At 41.8% G+C, this 24,412-nt stretch overlaps 1 protein-coding gene across 3 annotated transcripts in view; it reads right to left on the reverse strand.

The window, feature by feature from the left end:
* LOC105493642 (radixin) overlaps window positions 1-24,412 on the reverse strand; it is a 116,096-nt gene that overhangs the window by 10,221 nt on the left and 81,463 nt on the right. For 2 of the 3 annotated variants that reach the window (XM_011761457.3, XM_011761459.3), the window contains exons 15-16: window positions 14,053-14,150; window positions 10,084-10,669 (exon numbers count right to left, since the gene is read on the reverse strand). In XM_011761457.3, the coding sequence (XP_011759759.1) occupies window positions 14,084-14,150 (67 nt within the window). In that variant the 3' untranslated portion in view covers window positions 10,084-10,669; window positions 14,053-14,083. Of the gene's footprint in view, window positions 1-10,083; window positions 10,670-14,052; window positions 14,151-24,412 lie in introns of those variants that run through there. The other variant, XM_011761458.3, reaches the window with a different exon arrangement.

The raw sequence follows: 24,412 nt of genomic DNA on the forward strand, positions 1-24,412 counted from the left end.
AGCCCAGCTTGTGTGTGTTCACAGCTCCGGCAGGCAGTTCTGCTGCACATTCAAGTGAGAACCACGGTGCTAAATCCATTGAGAAGCAAAGCAAAAGAGTAAGGCGGTGAAGCTGTCAGACCACCTTCATCCTTGATAAAGCCAGCACTAGAGAACGTGGGCTTATGCCTGTGGCGACTGGGCTTTCTAATACTGAACCCCAGACTTGCCCCTCCCAGGTGGGAGCCTGGCCTCTGTGAGACAATGGCAGGGAAGAGCAGACTATGGCATGGAGGTGCTTATGCTTCCTGCAGACAGCTCCTTCCCCAAAGGAAAATCTGGGAACAGGACTGGGCTACAAACCCACCAGTCAGGCAACTCATCCCACCTCCTTGGAAACATAGAACATAACCTGGCCTTGGAGACGGAGTTGATCTGAGCACTGCGGCAGCAACAGGGATGCCACCAGGGAAAGGGTATGGTGCTGATTGATGATAGTTGCATCCACGCGGGAGGAGGGAAGCCCCCAACCGATGCATTTCCTAAGTATTAGTGACTAGCTTCCCCGCTTTGTGTTGCTACGCCCATCGGCTTTGGGCTTACACAGTTGGGAATAGAACTTGACCAGGACTGACACCGGATAGTTACAGAAGCATTCTTCATGGGCCACTGCCCAGCCTGATGGGTGTGGGCAATTCATGGGTGAATAGAAGTGGGTTCTTGTTCTGAGGCTTCAGCTTCCCACCAGAGCATCCCAATGATAAGCGCACACTGCAGTCTTTCTGCCCTGTACAGAAGACAGCCAAGAAGAAATCCAGCCAACAGGGCATGAAAAGTGAGAGCTGAGTATGTTCTGTGTCCTCAGAAAGGGTTTGACTAGGTGGTGCTTTGACTTGTCATTATCTTAATGCATCTTTTGGTATCTGAATATAAGCAATCTTCATCACTCATTTTTTTTTCCCCGCAAGATGGTGAATTACAGGCTTCGAGCATGCCTCAGCCACGTGGAAATAGCAAAATAGTGCATAAAGATCAATTCTATGAGCTTTAATTTAAGACGGAAAATGGGAATCCACCAGCATAACAAGACACCCCAGATCCCAAGGAGAAGGTAGGCAGGCAGCCCCCATGATGGCTTCCAGCCAATAAAAGTGAGTGAAGCCCCCAGAACCTAGGAGGGTGAGAGAATCCCTCACGGCCCATCTTTCTGCAGGGGTTCCATGCAACCCAGGCCAAGGGAGAGCATTTCATGTCTCCCACGCCCTGGAGCTAACTTAGGGAGCAGCCTGGACACAGAAAAGTGGCAGATATTTTCCCACACCTGGGATCAAGAGAAGGATGCCACTTTTAATCTGGGCTCCTAAAAAGTCAGTCATTTTTTGATGACCCTGGCAGTGTAGCCATGCAGGCATTTTAGTCTCAGGTTAGATATGGGAGCATTTGTTCTGGAGCAGGGTAGGGCCCTCCACAGCCAGAACTGAGCAGCAAATGTGGAAGGTGTCCCAGCAGCAGGCACTGGAATTGTGCTCTCCTCTGTCACAGGCCTGGAAGGGGAGGAGAGCTGCCACTGCCACAGTTTCTCCTGGGCAAAAAGATTTGTAGTCTGAGCCAACTTGGCACCCTAGAACTGTCTGCATGTGTCATTGCTGGGTGCCTTAGAGATCGTGGCACACCAGGGCCCTCTCTGCCCCCAGACGTATCTCCAGACATTTGGAGCACCTGCTCACCTGAACTAACAGCCTGAGCTGCTCCACTCTTCCTGAGTGAATCCTCGGTGTAGCAGGGTCCTCTTTGATCCACACGCAGGGAGACCTCCAGCCATTTGAAGCACCTGCTCCCATGGATTAGCAGCCTAGATCACCCCACCCTTCCTGTACGGAGTTTGTGGTGCAGGGGGCGCTCTGTTTGCTTCATGCCCAGGCAGATCTCCAGGCATATAGAGCACCCTCTTACCTAGATTGATGGCCTGATTCACTCCACGCTTCCTGAGCAGAGATCATGGTGCGGGGGGCCATTTATGATCCTCCAGGCAGATCTCCAGCAATCTGGAGCACCCACTCGCTCTCCTGGAATAGGAGTTTAGGCTGCCCCCACTCCCTGTGTAGAGAACCTGGAGCTGAGAAGTTTCCCAGTTCCACACCTAGGCACACCTCTGGGCCCTTGGTGGCTGCCCATTGGACCTCTTCCTCTGCACCGGTGCTTATGCTTGCCATTAGGAGACCTGTAAGCAGTCCTTACCCGTCCAGCCCCAGTTATCTTATTCCCCCCCACCCACCCATCTTGGCTTCCCCCTCGGGGGCTGAGCAGGGAGCTCGGACCATGGCGCACTGCACAGATCAACCCATTGCCTGAGGAAAAAGAGAGCTTCTTCCAGTAACAAGGATCAAGTATACGCCCATCTGTGTTGGCTGCAGCGGCTTTTACCCATAAGTGCCATCCACTGGCTGTAGGTCAAACCACACTGCCCAATATAAAACCTGCCAACAGAAGTGCATATGGCTATTCATAAAAAGAACAAAAGAATGGCACGCCTGTAATCCCAGAACTTTGGGAGGCTGACGCAGACGGATCACTTGAGGTCAGGAGTTCAAGACCAGCCTGGCCAAGATGGCGAAACCCTGTCTCTACTAAAAATACAAAAATTAGCCAGGCATGGTGGTGCGCCCCTGTGTCCCAGCTATTCGGGAGGCTGAGGCAGGAGAATCACTTGAGCCCAGGAGGCAGAGAGGTTGCAGTGAGCCAAGATCATACCACTGTACTCCAGCCTGGGCAACAAGAGGGAGACTCTGTCTCAAAATAATAATAATAATAATAATGGCATTCGCAGCAATCTGGATGGAGCTGGAGACCATTATTTTAAGTGAAAAAACTCTGGAATAGAAAACCAAACATCGTATGTTCTTACAAGTGGGAACTAAGCTATGAGGATGCAAAGGCATAAGAATGATACAATGGACTTTGGGAACTTGGGGGGAAGGGTGGAATGGGGGTGAGGGATAAAAGACTACATTTTGGGTAACAGTGTACACTGTTCAGGTGATGGGTGTACCTAAATCTCAGAAATCACCACTAAAGAACTTATTCATGTAACCAAACACCACTAACAGGCTAACAGGGAACTTCTCAGCAGAAACCTTACAAGCCGGAAAAGACTGGGGGCTACTTACAGCATTCTCAAAGAAATTCCAACAAAGATGCTATATCCTGCCAAACTAAGTTTCAGAAGCAAAGAAGAAATCATCTCTTTTATAGACAAGCAATCACTAAGAGAATTTTTGACCACCAGACCAGACTTACAAGAGATCCTTAAGGGTGTTCTACACATGGAAATGAAAGAACAATACCTATCACCACAAAGCGCTCTTACGTACATGGCTCACAGACCCTGTAAAGCAACTGCACAAAAAAAAATTACAAAACAGCCAGCTAATAACTTCACAATCGGATCCAAACCTCACATATCAACATTAACATTAAATGTAAATATTCTGAACGTCCCACGTAAAAGGCACAGAGTGACAAGTTAGATTTTTAAAAAAACCACAAGACCCATACATCTACCATCTTCAAGAGACCTACTGACATGTAATGACACCCATAGGTTCAAAGTAAACGGTTGGAGGAAGATCTATCATGCAAATGGAAAATAAACAAGAACAGGAGTCACAAGTTTTATATCAGATAAAACAAACGTTAAATGAACAATAGAAAAAAAAAAAAAAAGACAAGGGCATTACATAATGACAAAGGGATCAATTCAACAAGAGACTTAATTATCCTAAACATATATACGCACCCAACATTGGAGCATCCAGCTTAACAAAACAAGTACTTCTGGACTATGAAAAGACTTAGACAGCCACACAATAATAGTGGGGTCCTTAACACTCCACCAACAGCATTAGATCATCAAGGCAGAAAACTAAAAAACTCTGGACTGAAATTTGACATTTGACCAATGGGCCTAAGAGACACCTACAGACTATTCTACCCATCAATCACAGAATGTACATTCTTCTCATCTACATACAGAACATACTGGAAGATTGACCACACGCTCAGCCAAAAAGCAAGTTTCAATAAATTAAAACACCTGAAGTCATGCCAACCATACTCTAGAACTACAGTGGAAGAAAAATAGAAATCAATACCAAGAAGATCTCTGAAAATCACACAATTACATGGAAATCAAACAACTTGCTCCTGAATGACTTTTCAGTAAACAATGAAATTAAGGCAGGAATCAAAAAAAAATCTTTCAGCCAGGTGTGGTGGCTCACGCCTGTAATCCCAGCTACTTGGGAGGCCAAGGCAGGTGGATCACCTGAGGTCAGGAGTTCAAAACCAGCCTGACCGACATGGAGAAACCCCGTCTCTACTGAAAATGCAGAATGAGCCAGGTGTGGTGGTGCATGCCTGTAATCCTAGCTACTTGGGAGGCTGAGGTGGGTGGATCACCTGAGGTCAGGAGTTCAAGACCAGCCTGATCGACATTGAGAAACCCTGTCTCTACTGAAAATGCAGAATTAGCCAGGTGTGGTAGCACATGCCTGTAATTCCAGCTACTTGGGAGGCTGAGGCAGAAGAATAGCTTGAATCCAGGAGGTGGAGGATGTGGTGAGCCAAGATCATGCCATTGCACTCCAGCCTGGGCAACAAGAGCAAAACTCTGTCTCAAGAAAAAAAAAATTATTTGGAATACATGGAAACAGAGACACAAATACCAACATTTCTGTGATGCAACAAAAGCAGTGCTAAGAGGAAAGTTTATAGCACTAAATGCCTACATCTTTGGAAGGCCAAGTTGGGTGGATTACTTGAGGTCAGGAGTTCGAGACCAGCCTGGCCGACACGGTGAAACCCCATCTCTACTAAAAATACAAAAATTAGATGGGCATTGTGGTGTGTGCCTGTAATCCCAGCTACTCAGGAGGCTGAGGCAGGAGAATTGCTTGAACCCGGGAGGCAGAGGCTGCAGTAAGCCAGAGGCTGTAGTGAGCCGAGATTGTGCCACTGTACTCCAGCCCAGGTGATAGAGAGCAAGACTCCATCTCAAATAAATAAATAAATAAATAAATAAATAAATATGCTTACATCAAGAAGATGGAAATATCTTAAATTAACAATCTAACATCATACCTAGAGGAACTAGAAAAACAAGAAGAAACTAATCCCCAACCTAGCAGGAGAAAAGAAATAACTAAAATCAGAGCAGAACTGAGACTGAGACCCACAAATCCATACAAAGGATCAATAAAACCAAAAGTTGGTTATTTGAAAGAATAAAAGTGATCAATAGACCACTACCTGGATTAACAGAAGACAAAAGAGAGAATATGCAAATAAGCACAATCAGAAATGAGAAAGGTGACATTACAATTGATCCCACAGAAATACAAAAGATCTTCAGAGATTATTATCAACACATCTGTGAGCACAAACTAGAAAATCAAGAGGAAATGGATAAATTCTTGGGCACACATAACCTCCCAAGATTGAATCAGGAAGAAATAAAAATTCTGAATAGAGCAGTATCAAGTTCCAAAATTGAATCAGTAATAAAAATCCCAGCAGCCAAGAAAAGCTCTGGACCAGATGGATTCACAGCTGAATTCTACCAGATGTACAAAGAAAAGTTAATACCAATTCTACTGAAACTATTCCCAAAAATAGAGGGAGAGGGAATCCCCCCTAACTCATTCTATGAAGCCAGCCCAACCCTGATACTAACACCTGGCAAAGACACACAAAAAAAGAAAACTACAGATTAATATCCCTGATGAACACAGACACAAAATCCAAAACAAAATACCAGTAAATCAAACCCACTTAATTCACCATGATCAAGTCGGCTTTATGACTGAAATGCAAGGCTGGTTTAAGATACATGAATCAATAAATATGATTCACCAGATAAACAAAATTAAAAACAAAAACCATATTATTATCTTAACAGATGCAGAAAAAGCTTTTGCCTGTTCAGGTGGCTCACGCCTGTAATCCTAGCACTTTGGGAGGCCAAGGCAGGTAAATCACCTGAGATCATGAGCTCAAGACCAGCCTGGCCAACATGGCAAAATCCCATCTCTACTAAAATTACAAAAATTAGCCAGGTGTGGTGCTGTGTGCCTGTAGTCCCAGCTACTCAGGAGGCTGAGGCAGGAGAATCACTCAAACCTGGGAGATGGAGGTTGTAGTGAGCCAAGATTATGCCACTACACTCCAGCCTGGGTGACAGAGGAGACTGTCTCAAAAAAAAAAAAAACCTAAAATAAATCGTAGATGATTCAAACAAAGGGAAAAACATTCCATGCTCATGGATAGGAAGAATCAGTATTATTAAAATGGCCCTACTGTCCAAAGCCATTTACAGATTCAATACTATCCCTATCAAACTAACAAGGTCATTTTTCACAGAATTAGAAGAAGCTATTCTAAAATTCATATTGAACCAAGAAAGAGCTCAAATAGCCAAGCAATCCAAAGCAAAAAGAACAAAACCAGAGGCATCACATAACCCAACTTCAAACTATACTGCAAGGCTGCCATAACCAAAACAGCATGATATTAGTATAGAAACAGACACACAAACAAATGGAACACAGTGGAGAACCCAGAAATAAAGCTACACATCTACAACCATCTAATCTTTGACAAAGTTGACAAAAATAAGCAGTGGGGAAAGGACTCCCTGTTTAATAAATGGTGTTGGGATAACTGGCTATCCACATGCAAAAGAATGAAACTAGACCACTACCTTTCACCATATACAAAAAGTAACTCAAGCTGGATTAAAGATTTAAATGTAAGACCTCAAATTATAAAAATTCTAGAAGAAAACCTGGCCCTAGCAAAGAATTTATGGCTAAATCCTCAAAAGCAATTGCAACCTTGGCCCTAGCAAAGAATTTATGGCTCTTCTCTTCATTGGCCCTAGCAAAGAATTTATGGCTAAGTCCTCAAAAGCAATTACAGCAAAAGCAAAAATTGACAAGTGGAACCTAATGTAACTAAAGAGCTTCTGCACAGCAAGAGAAACTATCAACAGAGTAAGTAGACAATCTGCAGAATGGGAGAAAATATTCTCAAACTATGCATCTGACAAAGGTTTAATATCCAGAGTCTCTGAAAATTTTAAATCATTCAAGAAGCAAAAAACAAATAACTCCGTTGAAAAGTAGGCAGAAGACATGAACAGACACTTCTCAAAAGAAGACATACAAGCAATGACAAACATGAAAAAATGTTCCACATCACTAATCATCAGAGAAATGCAAATCAAAACCACACAATGAGATACCACCTCACACTAGTCTGAGTGGTTAGGTATTGAAAAGTCAAAAAAAAAAAAAAACAAAAAAAAAAACAGATGCTCGTTAAGTGTGGAGAAAGGGAATGCTTATACACTGTTGGTGGGAAGGTAAATTAGTTCAGTCGCTGTGGAAAGCAGTTTGGAGATTGCTTAAAGAACTTAAAACAGAACTACAATATGACCTAGTAATCCCATCACTGGGTATATATTCAAAGGAAAAGAAATCACTCTACTAAAAAGACACATGCACTTATATGTTCACCTCAGCAGTACTCACAATAGCAAAGATATGGAATCAACCTAGGTGCCCATCAACAGTGGACTGGATAAAGAAAATGTGGTACATATGGACCATGGAATACTATGCAGCCATAAAGAGATCATGTCCTTTACAGCAACACGAATGCAGCTGAAGGCCGTTAACCTTAGCAAATTAACATACGAACAGAAAACCAAATACCATATGTTTTCACTTGTAAGTGGGAGCTAAACACTGAGTACACATGGTCATTAAGATGGGAACAATAAACGCTAGGGACTACTAGAGATGGGAGAGAGGGTCGGGGGCAGGGGCTGAAAAACTACCTGTTGGGTACCATGCTCATTACCCCGGTGACAGGATCATTTATACTCCAAGCCTCAGCATCATGCAATAAATTCATGTAACAAACCTACACATGTACACCCTAAATCTAAAATAAATGTTGAAACTATAAAACCAAATAAACTCTTTTCTCCTCTCAACTGCACATTTTTGCCATCTAATGACCTACCCCTTTAACATGAAAATTATGCTACTCCTTTCCCTTTTCCAAAGAAGAGACTCTAAGAGCAAAAAGAACCTTAGAAGTCACTGAGTCCAAACACCTCATTTTTACAGCAGAAGAATCGGAGGCCCTGAGAGTTGGAGTGACTTGTCCAAGTTCCAACTACGAATTCGTGGCAGAGCTGCAGCAAATGCCCAGGTTTTAACCCCCACAGGCTGAAATCTCTCAATCCCTCGCAGCTCCATAAACTAAACTTTTGATTATACAGCATTATCTCTAATTGGGATTCTCTCTTACCGCACTATAAACCGAAGCAATTGGTAATTTGTCCCATGTATTTTCTAATAATGTCCCTTCGTATCACCAGTCCTGGTTAGAAAAAGCCATGTGTAGAAAAGGTTTTTGCCCAGTGCATTGCACAGGAATTAGCTGTTGAAGGCAGCGGCCCACACTGTGCCCTCTTTATCTTTTGACCTGGAGCCTCAGGTTCCCTAATATATCCATTAAAAGGTGAGAATAAGAACAGACGTGGCACAATTGTTCAGAGTTACTTGTTCAATGTTTTAAAGAGCTTGACAGATGATTTTCCTCAACTCTCTTCCAGACTATATTTTTTATTACACAAAAAGTAATCTCGCAAATGCTGTTTGCCCCTGCCATGGGATAACAATAGGCTGGAGTGCAGTGGCACAATCCTGACACACAGTAACCTCCGCCTCCCACGTTCAAGCGATTCTCCTGCCTCGGCCTCCCGAGTAGCTGGGACGACAGGCACCTGCCACCACTCCCAGCTAATTTATGTATTTTTAGTAGTGATGGGGTTTTGTCATGTTGGCCAGGCTGGTCTGGAACTCCTGACCTCGACTGATCCGCCCACCTCAGCCTCCCAAAGTGCTGGGATTACAGGGGTGAGTCACTGCACCCAGCCGGATATTATAACTTTTCGTTTCATTGCATTCCCAGATCTTATGACTGAAAGATTTTATGCCAACTTCCACTTATAATCAAGGAGAGGCCTGAGAAACCATAATTTGATAAGAAACCACAACTATGTGGTTATCCTTTAAGTTATAAAAGTGCCTGATAACCAAAGATTTCACAAGAAAATTACAAGAGACCACTTTGGGAATAAATATTCCTTGATATTAGACAAACAATATTGTATCTGCCTAGTGAAAGGTTATTGTGTTTATGTGTCCCCTGTAGAAGGAGGTTGTCTCTAAAATAACTAGACTTAATACCCTTAAAAAAACATCAGTGACAGATGGAAAATTCTATGTCATGTTGGTACATTTTGTGGGGTTTTTCTGAAAATCTTTAAGGGGCACCTTTGTGCCCAGCAAGTACCAATCAAATAATCACAGCACAACATGCTCTTGAAGGTTGTAAGAGTGACTTCTGCTTTTTGTTTTGTTTTGTTTTTTTTTGAGACAGTCTCGCTTTGTCGCCCAGACTGGGGCGTAGTGGTGTAATTTCAGCTCACTGCAACCTCCACCTCCCGGGTTCAAGCGATTCTCCTGCCTCAGCCTCCCAAGTAGCTGGGACTATAGGCACGCACCACCATGCCCAGCTAATTTTTATATTTTTAGTAGAGACAGGGTTTCACCATGTTGGCCAGGATGGTCTTGCTCTCTTGACCGCGTGACCCGCCCACCTCAGCCTCCCAAAGTGCTGGGATTACAGGCGTGAGCCACTGCGTCCGGCCAGAGTGACTGTTAATGCTGCTGACTCGTGTCACAAACTGTCACCCAATCCTCTAAGCTTCACTCCTTGGACATTCAAAATACCTCAAAGTGCTAGGACTACTGCCATCTTATGAATTAATAATGCTGCTTCACATCCCAGCTCTGCCACTGAACTCTCCTCAACGCTCTTTCTCCAAACACTGGCCAGGTCTGAAGTAACTGTGAAATCAGAGAAGATGGGAACCTGAAGTGGGGCAGGCAAGCGATATTCACCGCCTACCACCAGGATGCAGAATCAAGTGTGCAGTAAGCCTCAGGCTGATGGTAGAATATATTTATTGCTACATTTATATACAATTATACAAACAGCCCAGACAGGAAAGAAATGTTGCATCGATTTCTGTAGATTCCACCAACATGTGCACAGAAATGGAGCTGTTCACCATTGAGTTTGCTCTTGGATTGAAGCCAAATGTAAGTCACATACATTTTTTGAAAAAGTGGGAAATTCTTGGAAATCCTCTCCATAGATTCTTCCATACAAGCTAGTCATGCAGAAAAAAGTGGGTTCTCAGAAGCTGATGCCTTCCAGCATCTGTTTGGGGGATAGAGTCTTGAAGATGGGGTGCAGTAGATGCTGGCTTGGGACTGCAGGGTGCCGTGCGAAGTCCCAAGTCCCGGCCCATCTTGCTAAGGTCTGTCTTTAGGAAAGGCAATTGAGAGGGGTTTGGAGAGAAAGAGAATAGCAAGAAAGGGAAATCCAACAGTAAACTGAGAAGAGGAGAGAAACGTGAGCCAGGGCCCTGGGTGAGGGAATACTGGTCCGTCCAGTTCCAGCTGAGATTGCAGACTTTGGGGGATACACACATTCAGAACACCAGGTATGTCCTTATCCTAAAGCTGCCCGTATGTCAGTAGCCAGAGGCCTGCATGAAGACACAGAAAGTGAATAGGAAAGTCAGGCAAGAAAGAAGAAAACTCAACTCGAATACTCGTATTATCAGCATTCAGTTGAAAAGGCATGACCCTGAATGTCTTTCCACATTTTGTAAGTTAACATTTAGTCACGGTTAGTTGATGGTTGGGTGATGAAGGGGAATGGAATGCCGCTGAGGAAATGCAATGATGTACAGATTGTACCAAAATAAAGGTGCGTCCACAAACTCTACACTCTGACCTCAGCCTGGCTAGAATTACTTTTGGCCACTGCAATGTTCTGATCCAGAATTATGATGTGGATGTAAGATCATGGTATAAACACTCACTCTTTCACGTCACAGTCACATACACCTTAGTGACGTGAATCCCAAGAGAAATTGTTGAGCAGCCACGGGGCGTGTGTGCTTAGGGAATGAGTTCATCTTATTTATACCAGCTCCATCTGACACACCTCAGGCCCCTTCCCACCTCGGGGATCCAAGAGGGAGGACCTGCAGACTGGGTCTAATCTGGTCTCCTCAGCTAAAATCAGCCCAGAGCCTGAGAGAAAGGTCTGAAGGTTGAGAGCAAAAAGCCCATGAGTCTAAATACACCACACTGTGCCAGCCTTTGGAGTTGATTAGCAATTTGGGTACAGTCTGGTCCCAAGGCTATAGGGATCTATCCATGAGGAAACCAGTCAGTTCTATCTTGTTCATGGCTTTATTTTATTTTTGAGACAGGGTCGCGCTGTCACCCAGGATTGAGTGCAGGTGTATGATCTTGGCTCACTGCAGCCTCAACCTTCTGGGCTTAAGCAATTCTCCCACCTCAGCCTCATGAGTAGCTGGGACCACAGGCATGCGCCCCTATGCCCAGATAATGTTTTGTATTTTTTGTAGAGCCAAGGTTTTACCATGTTGCCCTGGCTGGTCTCAAACTGCTGAGTTCATGCAACTCACCTGCCTCAGTCTCTAAAAGTGCTGGGATTATAGGCATGAGCCATAGCGCCTGGCCTGTCCATGGCTTTAGATGTCACCTTTAATTCCTTAATGTCACCATAATCCTACAGGCCCCTAGTCACGAGGAAGATAGGATGACAGTGCTGTGGAGAAGCCCTGGGGGCAGTGGGGGAAGGACCAGAACATCAGAGTCTCTGTTCTTTCTCTTGGGTCAATAACTTTATAATCAACTCTGGAGGGGCCCAGCAGTTCTTCCAAGGCTGCCAGCTATGTGATACCTCAAGCTGGAGGATGTGGCAATCACCAGCTCTGCAGATCCCTTCATAAATTCATGGCTAGATAATTCAAAATCTCTTTCTGTCATTAGATCTTGACTTTTCATGCAGAAGCTTTCTTTTCCTGCTTCTGACGACAATAGCTCAGAGTCAAACTCACTCAAAGGATTTGCTCTAAAAAGAACATTAACAGATGAAAATCAAGGAGGAAAAATTATAGAAGATCAGGTAGATTTTACTTTGGGGAGTTTTACTAATCGACAAACAAAATGGCAAGAGTTACATCAATGAATTTCTGCACTGGAAGAGATGGCTAAAGATAAATAGCTAAGAAGAGTATTGTTTGCAGCAATCTATGGCACATTAAGAATGTGCTTTAACCCAGGATTTCAGCTCAAAGATCAGAAATGAGACCAGCTGGATTCTCAGCTAGACCCCTTTCAAAGCGAGTGAGAGCAAGTGATGATGGATGTGTCGTAGCGTTTCAAGTGGACTTTGAAACAATGAAAGTGTTTTGGTAATGTCATGACATATCAGAGAGAATCTTGCATGACCTTAAACTCATTTCAGAGCAGGTCCAATTCAAGGCCAAAGGAGCAAATTGCTTCTAAAAGTTCTCCACCTTAAAAAACACATGTGACCATTTTTTGCCACATAAATAAGTCTAAAAACATCGTATTTCTATAAAGAACATTGGTTCTACATTTTTAAGTATTATCTCAAATATACTGACATTTAGCTAGAAGGCGGTTTAGAGAACTTTGGGAGGCTTAACCAGCAAGTTGGGGGAACTCAAGATTTACAACATAAACAACATTGCTGTGGTTTTTTCAGAAATGGGATGAGTCAAATAGCCTCTGCCAAAAAAAAAAAAGGAATTTAAAAACAACCTGTTATGGTAATCATATTGAAAAAATGATTTTAAAATATTACCAAATCGAGGTCAGTACATAGTACTATATTAACCTAGCTTATGAACCAATTCTTTACTTCTTCTACTCCAGGAATCCCCAACCCCTGGGCCGAAGGCCAGTACTGGTGTGGCCTGTTAGGAACCGGGTGGCACAGCAGAAGCTGAGCAGTGAACAAGCATCACGGCCTGAGCTACACCTCTTGTCAGATCAGCAGCGGCATCAGATTCTCAAAGGAGCGAACCCTATTGTGAACTGCGCATGCGAGGGTTCCATGTTGCATGCTCCTTATGGGAATCTAATGCCTGATGATTTGAGGTGAAGGAGTTTTACCCCAAAACCATCCCCTCCACCTCCCAACCCCATTCCCAGCCCATGGAAAATTTGTCTTCCATGAAACCAGTCCTTGGTGCAAAAAGGTTGGGGACCACTGTCTACTCAATGTGTATGTACGGAACTTCATTTTAAAGTAAATCTCAATATGTCTTTTTTCTTTTTTTTTTTAATCACTCTATCATCCAGGATGGAGTGCAGTGGCACCATCTCGGCTCACTGCAACCTGTGCCTCCCGGATTCAAGCAATTCTCCTGCCTCAGTCTCCAAAGTAGCTGGAACTACAGGCATGCACCATCACGCCTGGCTAATTTTTTTTTGTATTTTTAGTAGAGATGTGGTTTCACCATGTTGGCCAGGCTGGTCTCAAACTCCTAACCTCAGGTGATCCACCTGCCTACACCTCTTAAAGTGCTGGGATTCTAGGCATGAGCAACCGTGCCAGGCCTGAATATGTTTTTCTAAAAAATAAGAAAAACCTCCCAGCAGAACACAAGTGTCATATGAGAACCGGCACTATAATACTTTCATTCTTAATGCTCGAGAGGGCTCTTTCTAAAGGTAAGAGAATGCTCTAAAGTAGCAGGTCCAATCCGCTCCAAGATTACAGGTAAAACATCATTTTAATAAATTCTAGCTGACCTCAAAATTATTAAATTGGAGGATGATGTTCTTGATTGGCAAAGAGCCCAATAGATGCAAACTATTGAGAAAGAACTTGGAGGGGATGGAATCAGAGGCTGTAAAGACAGAGATTGCTCTTGATCAGTTCCTTTGACTTGAAACCCACAGGTCCTGTGGATTAGCAGGTTCAGTTTTATGAGGTCCACCAGCATCCTGGCAGTGGAAGGTATGGCAGGTCTAGCGGGCAAGTGGGCTGGCCCTGGCCACGGCTGCCGGTTGTACTTACCTAGTGAGGGAGGGAGCCTTCTTCCTAAGGGTTACATTTGCTTTATGCTGCTTTGGCAAGAGCGCATCTGGAACAATGCATACAGTTTGGGTCCCCACCTTTCAAAAGAGACATTAAGAGGTTAGAAAGCATTTAGCAAAAAAACACAGTAGGAAACTGAATGGGCAGGTTGACTGCTTGCTCAGCACACTGTAGTATCAGGGTGCCCTTGTCAGCCTGGATTATGTAAGGGCTGTTATTGTCAAACTGTCTGCCTAATCTTTAACTTCTTTTTTATTTTCCAGTCCACCTTTGAAACTCCACGATTAGAATGTGGAAATAAGAATAACTTTAAACCTTCCTTTTAAATAGATGCTAGACTTCAAATAGTGCAGCAACTCTACACAAGCTAACTAGTTTCTTTCAATAATAAGACCTATTATTTACAATAATAGGTCTTGTCTTAAAGCCATAAACATCAGAACTTCATGTCATTCAGTTATGCGTTCTACCAGATTTTATATTTTATTTGAAGTTCTCTTTTGATTAATCTAGACATTGTTATTTTCAGGCAGCAACCAGAGTAATGGGTCCAAAATACTTTGTAGTGCCTACTCTGAAATCAATAGTTGCTATGTTTTTGAATAAGCAAATACTCAGTACCTGCCTACTAAAAGACTGGATAGGTTAAGACAAACCATGAAAAATACCTCCTCTGCAGACACGTTGGCATTGCAGGAATTAAAGAGGTCAATTTCAGCCCTACTCTCTCTGGTCTGTCTTCCTCAGCTGACTTACCTGCCATTCTCCGATATATCCCTTAGAGATAAAACAAAGTCAGAATTAACTTAACGAAGAAACTGCTAAACTGGCCAAGCTTATCCATGAGTCATTTCCCTGACTGGGAAGAATGCTGGTTACAGTATTTTCTAACCTTGTGAGTAAAACAATTAGAAATGCAGTTACTAGCAATCTCTATCTTACAAATGAGTTATGTACCAAAAGGGCAGCTGTGGTGGGCTGTTTTCCATGGAAACCACGTCATGAACAGCGATTCTGTTTCTAGGCAATGTAACTCATAATGAAAAACTGAGTCTTTGCAGTAAAATAAGTAGAAACTCCAAATTTATCAAAGGTTGTAATTAAGGAACATAGAAACAATGACATTTATTAACAGTTTTATAATTTTTCTTTAATACGTGAGCTTGATGTTAACCTGGGCAGAAATAATTAGATGGTTCAATAGTACCTGAAATTTAAGAACATTTTAAAGGGAATTTTAACTGTTTTCAAGGACTTTGAAGGTTAGTCTGGCTGGCACTTTATTGTATAAAATGTCATTTCAGGCCAGACGTGGTGGTTCACGTCTGTAATCCCAGCACTTTGGGAGGCCGAGGCGGGCAGATCACCTGAGGTTGGGAGTTCCAGACCAGCCTAACCAACATGGTGAAACCCCGTCTCTACTAAAAATACAAAAATTACCGGGCATGGTGGTGCATGCCTGTTATCACAGCTACTCGGGAGGCTGAGGTAGGAGAATCACTTGAACCTGGGAGATGGAGGTTGCAGTGAGCCAAGATCGCGCCATTGCACTCCAGCCTGGGCAACAAGAGTGAAACTCCCATCTCAAAAACAAACAAACAAACAAACAAACAAAACAATAACAAAAAGTCCTTTCAAAATGTATAGCTGTAGTTTTGCCATTGTCACTAGTAGTAGTATTCTCACTGTGATTAACTAGTAGTACTATTCATGTAGATTTAGACTCATAAAGGGGCAGAGAAAGCAAAGGAAGAGAATTACTTTTCATGAACATAATGAGAAAATTTAGGAGAGCATGAGAAAGGAGGATTTGGGAGTAAAGTTAATAGATGAAAGGCACAAGAGAAGGAATAGAACTGAAGGAGAAAACTGCATGTACGAGTTTCCCTAATAGGGAAAGAAAGGTGAAGAGACGTCAGAAATGTCCAAGATTTGACACCAGGTGGCGCCATGAGATTAGATGACAGTATTTTAGTTGAAGGCGGCAACAACTGAAGGGGAGTGAGGGTGATACATAAAAATCACATGGGCTGAATATTCACAACACAGGAGGCTCAGGAGTTGTGAAGCGGTAAGCCATAGGTTAGAATATATATCAAGTTATATTAAGAATATATATTAAATTACGGGTTAGAATATATAACAAGGAACGCAAACCTAGTTGAATAAGATGTTGTCTTACTCTATCACCCATGCTGGAATGTAATGGCGCCTTGTTGGCTCACTGCAACCTCCGCCTCCAGGGTTCAAGTGATTCCTGTCTCAACTTCCCAGGTAGCTGAGATTACAGCCACATGCCAGCACACTCAGCTAATTTTTTTTTTTTTTTTTTTTGTATTTTCAGTAGAGTTAGGGTTTTCCCATGTTGTCCAGGCTGCTCTCGAACTCCTGACTTCAGGTGATCTGCCCGCCTTGCCCTCCCAAATTTCTGGGATTACAGGCATGAGCCACTGCGCCCGGCCTAGTTTAACATTTTAAAGAATCTGTTTACCTAGTACAGGCCATGGCTCACACCTGTAATCCCAGCACTTTGGCAGGCCGAGGTGGGGGGTGGATCACCTGAGGTCAGGAGTTTGAGACCAGCCTGGCCAACATGGGGAAACTCCATCTCTACTAAAAATACAACAATTACCCGAGCGTGGTGGCCTGCACCTATAGTCCCAGCTATTCCGGAGGCTGAGACAGGAATCGCTTGAACCCCAAAGACAGAGGCTGCAATGAGCCAAGATCATGCCACTTGCACTCCAGCCCGGGTGACAGAGCAAGACTTCATCTCAAAAACAAAGAATCTGTCAGTTTAGTATATTAACAATTTTTTTTTTTTTTTTGACAGGGTCTTGCTCTGTCCTCCAAACTGGATTGCAGTGACATGATCATGGTTTACTGAAGTCTCAATCTCCAAGGCACAAGCAATCCTCCCACCTTAGCCTCTTGAGAAGCTGGGACCACAGGTGTGCTTCACTGCACCTGGCTAATTTTTTTCTTTCTTTTCCTTTTTTTTTTTCGTGGGCGGGGGGTGGGTGGAGATGAGGTCTCACCATGTTGCCCAGGCTGGTCTTGATCTCCTGGGCTCAAGCAATCCTCCTGGGATCACAGGCATGAGCTGCTGCACTCAGACAACAATTTTTTAAAAAAGTAAACACATACAAATGGCAGCAGACATATGAAAAGGTGCTCAACATCATTGAGCATCAGAGAAATGCAAACCAAAACTGCAATGAGATGATCATCTTACCCCAGTTAAGGTGGCTTTTATCCTACCATGACAGGTAATAACAAATGCTGGTGAGGATGTGAAGAAAAGGGAATCTTTGTACACTGTTGGTGGGACTGTAAGTTAGTACAACCACTGTAGAGAACAGTTTGGAGTCTTCTCCAAAAACTAAAAATGGAGCTACCATATGATCCAGCAACCCCACTATTGTGTATGTGCCCCCCAAAAAGAAAATCATATCAAAAACATACCTGCATTCCCATATTAACTGCAACACTACTCACAATAGCCAAGATTTGGAAGCAACGTAAGTGTCCATCAACAAATGAATGGATAAAGAAAATGGTGGTACTTATACACAATGGAGTACTCATTCAGCCACAAAAAAATAATGAGATCCTGTCATTTGCAACAACATGGATGGAACTGGAGATCGCTAATGTTAAGTCAGGCACAGAAACACAAAAATTGTATGTTCTCATTGATTTGTGGGATCTAAAAATCAAAATAATTAAACTCATGGAGACAGAGAGTAAAAGGATGATTACCAGAGGGTAAGAAGGGTAGTGGGGAAGCAGGAGGTTGGGAGGTAGAATGGTTAATGGGTACAAAAAAAAATTAGAAAGAATGAATAAGACCTAGTATTCGATAGCACAACAAGGTAACTATAATCAATAATAATTTAATTTTACATTTAAAAATAACTAAAAGGGTATAATTAGATTATTTGTAACACAAAGGAGAAAAGCTTGAGGGGATGAGTACCCCATTTCCCATGATGTGATGATTACGCATTGCATGCTTGTATCAAAATATTTCATGTCCCCCATAAATATATACACTTATGTGTCCATAAAAATTAAAACTGAATTTTTAAATTTTTAGTAGCATCATCTACAAAAAAAGTTTTAAAAATTAAAAAATTAAAAAGTACACACACACGATTACCTCAATATACTCAGAAATTGCATTTAAAACATTTAAAACCTTTTTTATTTAAAAAGAAAAAACTCTTAGAAAAATATGTATATGTATGTAAAAGGAAGTTTCATTAATCTGATAAAAATCATGTACTAAAAATTAGTCAGGCTGGTGCCATGCTCCTGTATATTCCCTGTATAGTCCCAGCTATTCAGGAGGCTGAGGTGGGAGGATCACTTGAGCCTGGGAGATGGAGGGTGCAGTGAGCCAAGATAACGCCACTGCACTCCAGCCTGAGTGACAGAGTGAGACCCCGTCTCAAACAACAAAAGAGATACCACTTACGTTCCACGTGGGACTGCAAGTTGCAGCCAGTCAACTCAGTAAGAAACAGAATGTAAGTTTTAAGAATGGAGAAGACTGAAAATTATAATTATTTGCAGAAAATGAAGAAAGTCTATGTAGAAAGCCCAAAAGACTTCACAAATTATTAGAAACAGTGAGAATGAAACAAGGTTCCTTAACTTAAGGTGAGCAAAAAAAAATCAACTATACTCTCTACATCAGTCAGAAATAGTTTTCAAATGTAACTCTGAAAATGACAGCAAAAAATAAGATGCTTAATAATAAAACTAACAAAATAAATTCATGATCTTAACGCAAAAATTTAAACAACTTTACTGAATCAAGGAAGACTTGGTGGAAAGACATTGCATATTCATGATTAGGAATGCTTAATATTGTACAGCTGTAATTTTCTTTCTTTCTTCTTCTTTCTTTTCTTTCTTTCTTTTTTTTTTTTTGAAACAGAGTTTCACTCTTGTTGCCCAGGCTGGAGTGCAATGGCGTGAACTTGGCTCACTGCAACTTCTGCCTCCCAGGTTCAAGCGATTCTCCTGCCTCAGCCTCCTGAGTAGCTGAGATTGCAGGCACACGCCACCACGCCGGCTAATTTTTGTATTTGTGGTAGAGACGGGGCTTCACCACGTTGGTCAGGCTGGTCTCGAACTCCTGACCTCGTGATCCGCCCACCTTCGCCTCCTAAAGTGCTGGGATTACAAGCATGAGCCACCACGCCCAGCCATGCAGCTGTAATTTCTTACCAAATTAATCTGTTAGTACATTTCCAAGCAAAACTCCCCAAAGTCTTTTTTCCCATACAGGTTAAACGAATTTATGCAAAAGAACAAAGAACCAAAACTAGTCAGGAGCTTATTTTACAAACAAGGTGTAGCAACTTTTTAAGAAAGTTCAACCAGATATCAAGACTTGTTAAAAAGCAAAGGCTGTAGTAATTAAGACAGAATACTGTTGACACAGGGATAGAAACACTGGCCAATGCAACAGATGAGAGTATGACAGAACAGAGTAAGAAACATGAAAGAAATGGCAATCGGATCAATAGGAAAAGGATGAACTGTTAAATAAAGTATCAAGACAACTAGTCATCTAGACAAAAAAATAAATAAAATCAGATCCACACTTCATACCATGCACAAAAGTTATTTATAGCTGGACTAAAGATTTCAATGTAAAAATAACCAAACTTTTAGAAGAATATAGAGGAAAACATCTTCATGACAAGTGAGAGAATAATTTCTTAAAAGAAGACACACACAGGAAAAAATCCCCACAAATTATAAAGAGAGTAATTTATAAATTAAGCTACAAGAAAGTGTTAAACATTTACGTATCCAAAAAAAAAAAAAAAAAACCACCATAAAAAGGCAAAGAAGGTAAGCCATGGAAGGAAATATCTCTAAAACATTTAAATGTCAAAAGATTAGTAACTACAATATAAAGAAATTTTCTGAATCAACTGGATCAAGATAAACAATCTAATAAAAAGCAGGCAAAAAAAAGTCATTTCAAAGAAAATGAGACACAAAAGGCCTTTAAAGAAAAATTATCAGCTATATTAGTAATTAAGAAAATGTAAATTATTAATAAAAGCACAATATCATCTTAAACCTATCAAATTGGCAGAAATTGAAAAATCTAGTGATATGAAGTGTGGTGAAGATGTGGATATAGCCTTACTTTGGGAAACAATTAATGGTTACATAGTAAAGTTGAAGATGTGCGTATCCCATAATGAGAGACAAATCCCTCCTACATAGTAAAGTTGAAGATGTGCATATTCCGTAACCAGAGACAAATCCCCTCCTACATAGTAAAATTGAAGAAGTGCATATCCCATAACAAGAGACAAATCCCCTCCCTAGGTCTCTGCTGTAGAAATACTGTTGCACTTATTCACTAGAAGACGACAAAAATATCTGTGGCTATATTGTTTAAAGATTTTTAAAAATACTGGTAACAATGCTATGGCCAGAGGCAGTGGCTCACATCTGTAATCCCAGCACTTTGGGAGGCCGAGACTGGTGGATTACTTGAGGTCAGGAGTTCAAAATCAGCCTGGCCAAAATGGTGACACCCCATCTCTACTAAAAATACAAAAAATTAGCCAGGTGTGGTGGTGGGTGCCTGTAATCCCAGCTGCTTGGGAGGCTGCAGCAGGAGAATCACTTGAACCCAGGAGGCGGAAGTTGCAATGAGCCAAGATCATGCCATTGCACCCCAGCCTGGATGAGAGAGAGTCCATCTCAAAAAAAAAAAAAAAAAAAGAAAAGAAAAAAAAAAAATACTGGTAAGAATCCAAATGTCCACCATCGGGGGAACTGATAAATTGTAGTGCACTTATAAAATAAATAAAGCAGTGAAAATGAACCACAGCTATATTCATGAAAATGGATGTGCATGTGTGTGTAATAAAACTGTTTTGAGAACTTCATCACGAATTACCAAAAAAAAAAAAAACTATTTTCATAAAGTTCACGTGTGCACAAAACTAGACATTATATTGTTGTAGATACAAACACAGATAGTAAAAGCAAAGAAAAGGATGACAAGATGGAGAGGAGGAACATGCAATGCCAGCTATTGGCAATATACTATTTTTCAAACTGATAGATGAGTATCTAGTATATATACATGTATTCCTTCATTTATATTTCTACTAGATGCATTTCATTCTCTAACCCTGTTATAAATCAATCTCTAGTTTTTAAGTGTTTAAAAACAGAAAGTAATGGAGGAAAAATACTACAATAGATGGGAAAGTTATGAATTTTGTTCCAAATATCTTTGGTCTTTGAACCATTTGAATTTCAATGGTCTCAAAGAAACTATGTAGTCAATAGTTACTCTAAGGACACTGAGTAAAAGAAGCAACTGTGTTATTTCCACAGCATTGGGTGCTCTCATTTCTCTAAATCAGCAATTCTCAAAGTGTGGTCCCAAAACGGCAGCATCAGACTCACCTTTAAGAAATGCAGTGTGTGTGTGTGACAGATGGTCTCGCTGTTGTCCAGGCTGGAGTGCAGTGGCACTATCTCAGCTCACTGCAACCTCCACCTCCCGAGGTTCAACCAATTCTCATGCCTCGGCCTCCCTAGTAGCTGGGATTACAGGTGTGCACCACCACACCCAACTAATTTTTGTATTTTTGGTAGAGACAGTGTTTCACCATGTTGACCAGGCTGGTCTCGAACTCCTGGCCTCAAGTGATCCGCCCGCCTCAGCCTTCCAACATGCTGGGATTACAGGCCTGAGCCACCGCGCCTAGCACCTAGCCATAAATGCATATTCTTGAGCAGCTGCATAGATCTACTGAATGTGAAACCTGGGGAGGGTGCCCTGCAATCTGTGTTTTAACAAGCCCTCCAGGTGATTCTGATGCACGCTAATGTGAGAACCACTGCCAAAAGTTGTTCAAATATCTAAGAAATCCCTTCATTATAACAAAATAAGACCTCCCTAGGGTCACATGAAAATGTTAATAGTCATCCAGACAGAAAGCCACAGCACTGACCCTTAGGAGAATATGACTTTTTAAAAACCTTTAACTCAGGAGTTAGGAAACTATGGCTCGTGGGCCAAACCCAGTTTCCCATCTGTTTTTGTACAGAATGTGATTTAAGAACGTTTTTGACCTTTTTTTTAAAAAAAAAAAAAACAAATCAGAGGAAGAATATTTTGTGACACATGAATTATGTGAAAATCAGAGTTAAGCATCCATAAATTAAATGTTATTGGAATACAAACATGCTCATTCATTTACATACGCCTATAGCTGCTTGTGCACTACACCAGCAGAGTTGTATAGCCAGGACAGAGATGACTGGTCTGCAAAGTCCAACATGTTTAGTATCTGGACCTTTTCATAAAAATCATTTGCCCTATTTGCTCTAATTTGATAGAATCTACTAGTCTAAAAGCAAAATATAATTACAGTAATTTTCTGTTGAAAATGCAATTTTCATTTTAATTACACGCAGGCAAAAATCTAATAGTTTAAAGAATCATAAGGAAAATTAAATCAGATTTTTTTTTTTTTAATAGAGATGGGGCACCATGTTGGCCAGGCTGGTCTCAAACTCCTGGGCTCAGGTGGTGCTCCTGCCTTGGCCTCCCAAAGTGCTGGGATTACAGGCATGAGCCACCATGCCTGGCCCAGATCTATTTTTATCCACAAAGCCATTCAGATAACTCCCATAAAGCATCTGAAAAATGTTACTAGTTATGCTTTCTCTCTTCAAATTTCTAATAAGTGACAAAGAATTGCACAAAGAATTGACTGGTACCTTTAAATGAAATACTCATTCAGTTCTGAAACATTCTGTTCTGAAAATGAATGAAGCCTTCTCCTCCTGCATTTACTCAGGAGGTTGACTCAAACTATATGCCTGTCTCAAATGCTGCCTGATAACTTCATTTTTCAGCTCTCACAGTGGCCACCCTCCTTGCTGGCTTTCTTCTACATGCTAAAACTCACCAAGTATGAGCCTTCTTCCCTTTGATCCTCAACCTCTTGAATTTTCTTCAGACTGAGTTCAGTTCCTATACTGAAGACTTGCTCACTGAGTCGTTTTATTCAATACCTATTGGGTGGCTTAAAAAGCCTTCTATCCACATCCATCTTCACTTCTCCAATTTCAACTTCTAGATTTCTAATATTCTTTGAGCACAGACTCTTCTTTGATTTCTAGGACTTTAACAGTCAATTATTAATTTTAAAAAATAGCCAGGCATGGTGGCTGACGCCTGTAATCCCAACATTTTGGGAGGCCGAGCTGGGCAGATCACTTGAGGCCAGGAGTTCAAGACCACCCTGGCCAACATGATGAAACCCCGTCTCTGTAAAAATACAAAACTTACCTGGGGATGGTGGCTGCCACCTGTAATCACAGCTACTCAGGAGGCTGAGACAGAAGAACCATTTGAACCCGAGGCAGAAGTTGCAGTGAGCAGAGATCACACCATTGCACTCCAGCCTGGGCAATAAGAGCGAAACTCTGTCTCAAAGTAATAATTAAAAAAATAATAATAATGCTTTCGGCCAGGCGTGGTGGCTTATGCCTGTTATCCCAGCACTTTGGGAGGCCAAGCCGGGCAGATTATGAGGTCAGGAGATTGAGACCATCCTGGCTAACATGGTGAAACCCCATCTCTGCTTAAAAGATACAAAAAATTAGCCAGGCGTGGTGGTGGGCACCTGTAGTCCCAGCTACTTGGGAGGCTGAGGCAGAACAATGGCGTGAACCCAGGAGGCAGAGCTTGCAGTGAGCCAAGATCGTGCCACTGCACTCCAGCCTGGGGGACAGAGCGAGACTCTGTCTCAAAATAAATAAATAAATAAAAAAATAAATAAATAAATAAATAAATAAAAATAATAATAATGCTTTCCCTCCCCTACAAGAGTAAATCATATATTTCAACTTTAAATCTTTAAGCTATATTGACCTCATCTTGAAAGCAGGAGCACTAAACTGGACAGACTAGAGTTACAAGCCACATGCAGCGGTTCAAGGAGACTGGTCTTTAATCTAGTGGGTTTGATCAGGTCACTCCCACTGTGTATTCAAGTTGAACTTAAGATTTAAAGCATTCTTCTTTGGCCTATAAATCAATTGATACATTCACTTTGAGTGATATAGACAAAATAATCCTTCCAAGAGCAAGTAAACATGTCTCAGTTGGCTTTCAACTGGAAAGGTCATGTTTTGTAATCAAAAAGATAAGGGCTTTTGCTTCTAAGAAAACCAAAATCCAAATGCGGAGTCTGCCAGTGTGGTTGTCCTTGGGCAGGTTACCTAGCTGTAAAATGGAATACCTTCAAGGACACCTGCAGCCTTTATGATG

This window comes from Macaca nemestrina, chromosome 12 (assembly GCF_043159975.1).
Source record: "Macaca nemestrina isolate mMacNem1 chromosome 12, mMacNem.hap1, whole genome shotgun sequence".
NCBI lineage: Eukaryota > Metazoa > Chordata > Mammalia > Primates > Cercopithecidae > Macaca > Macaca nemestrina.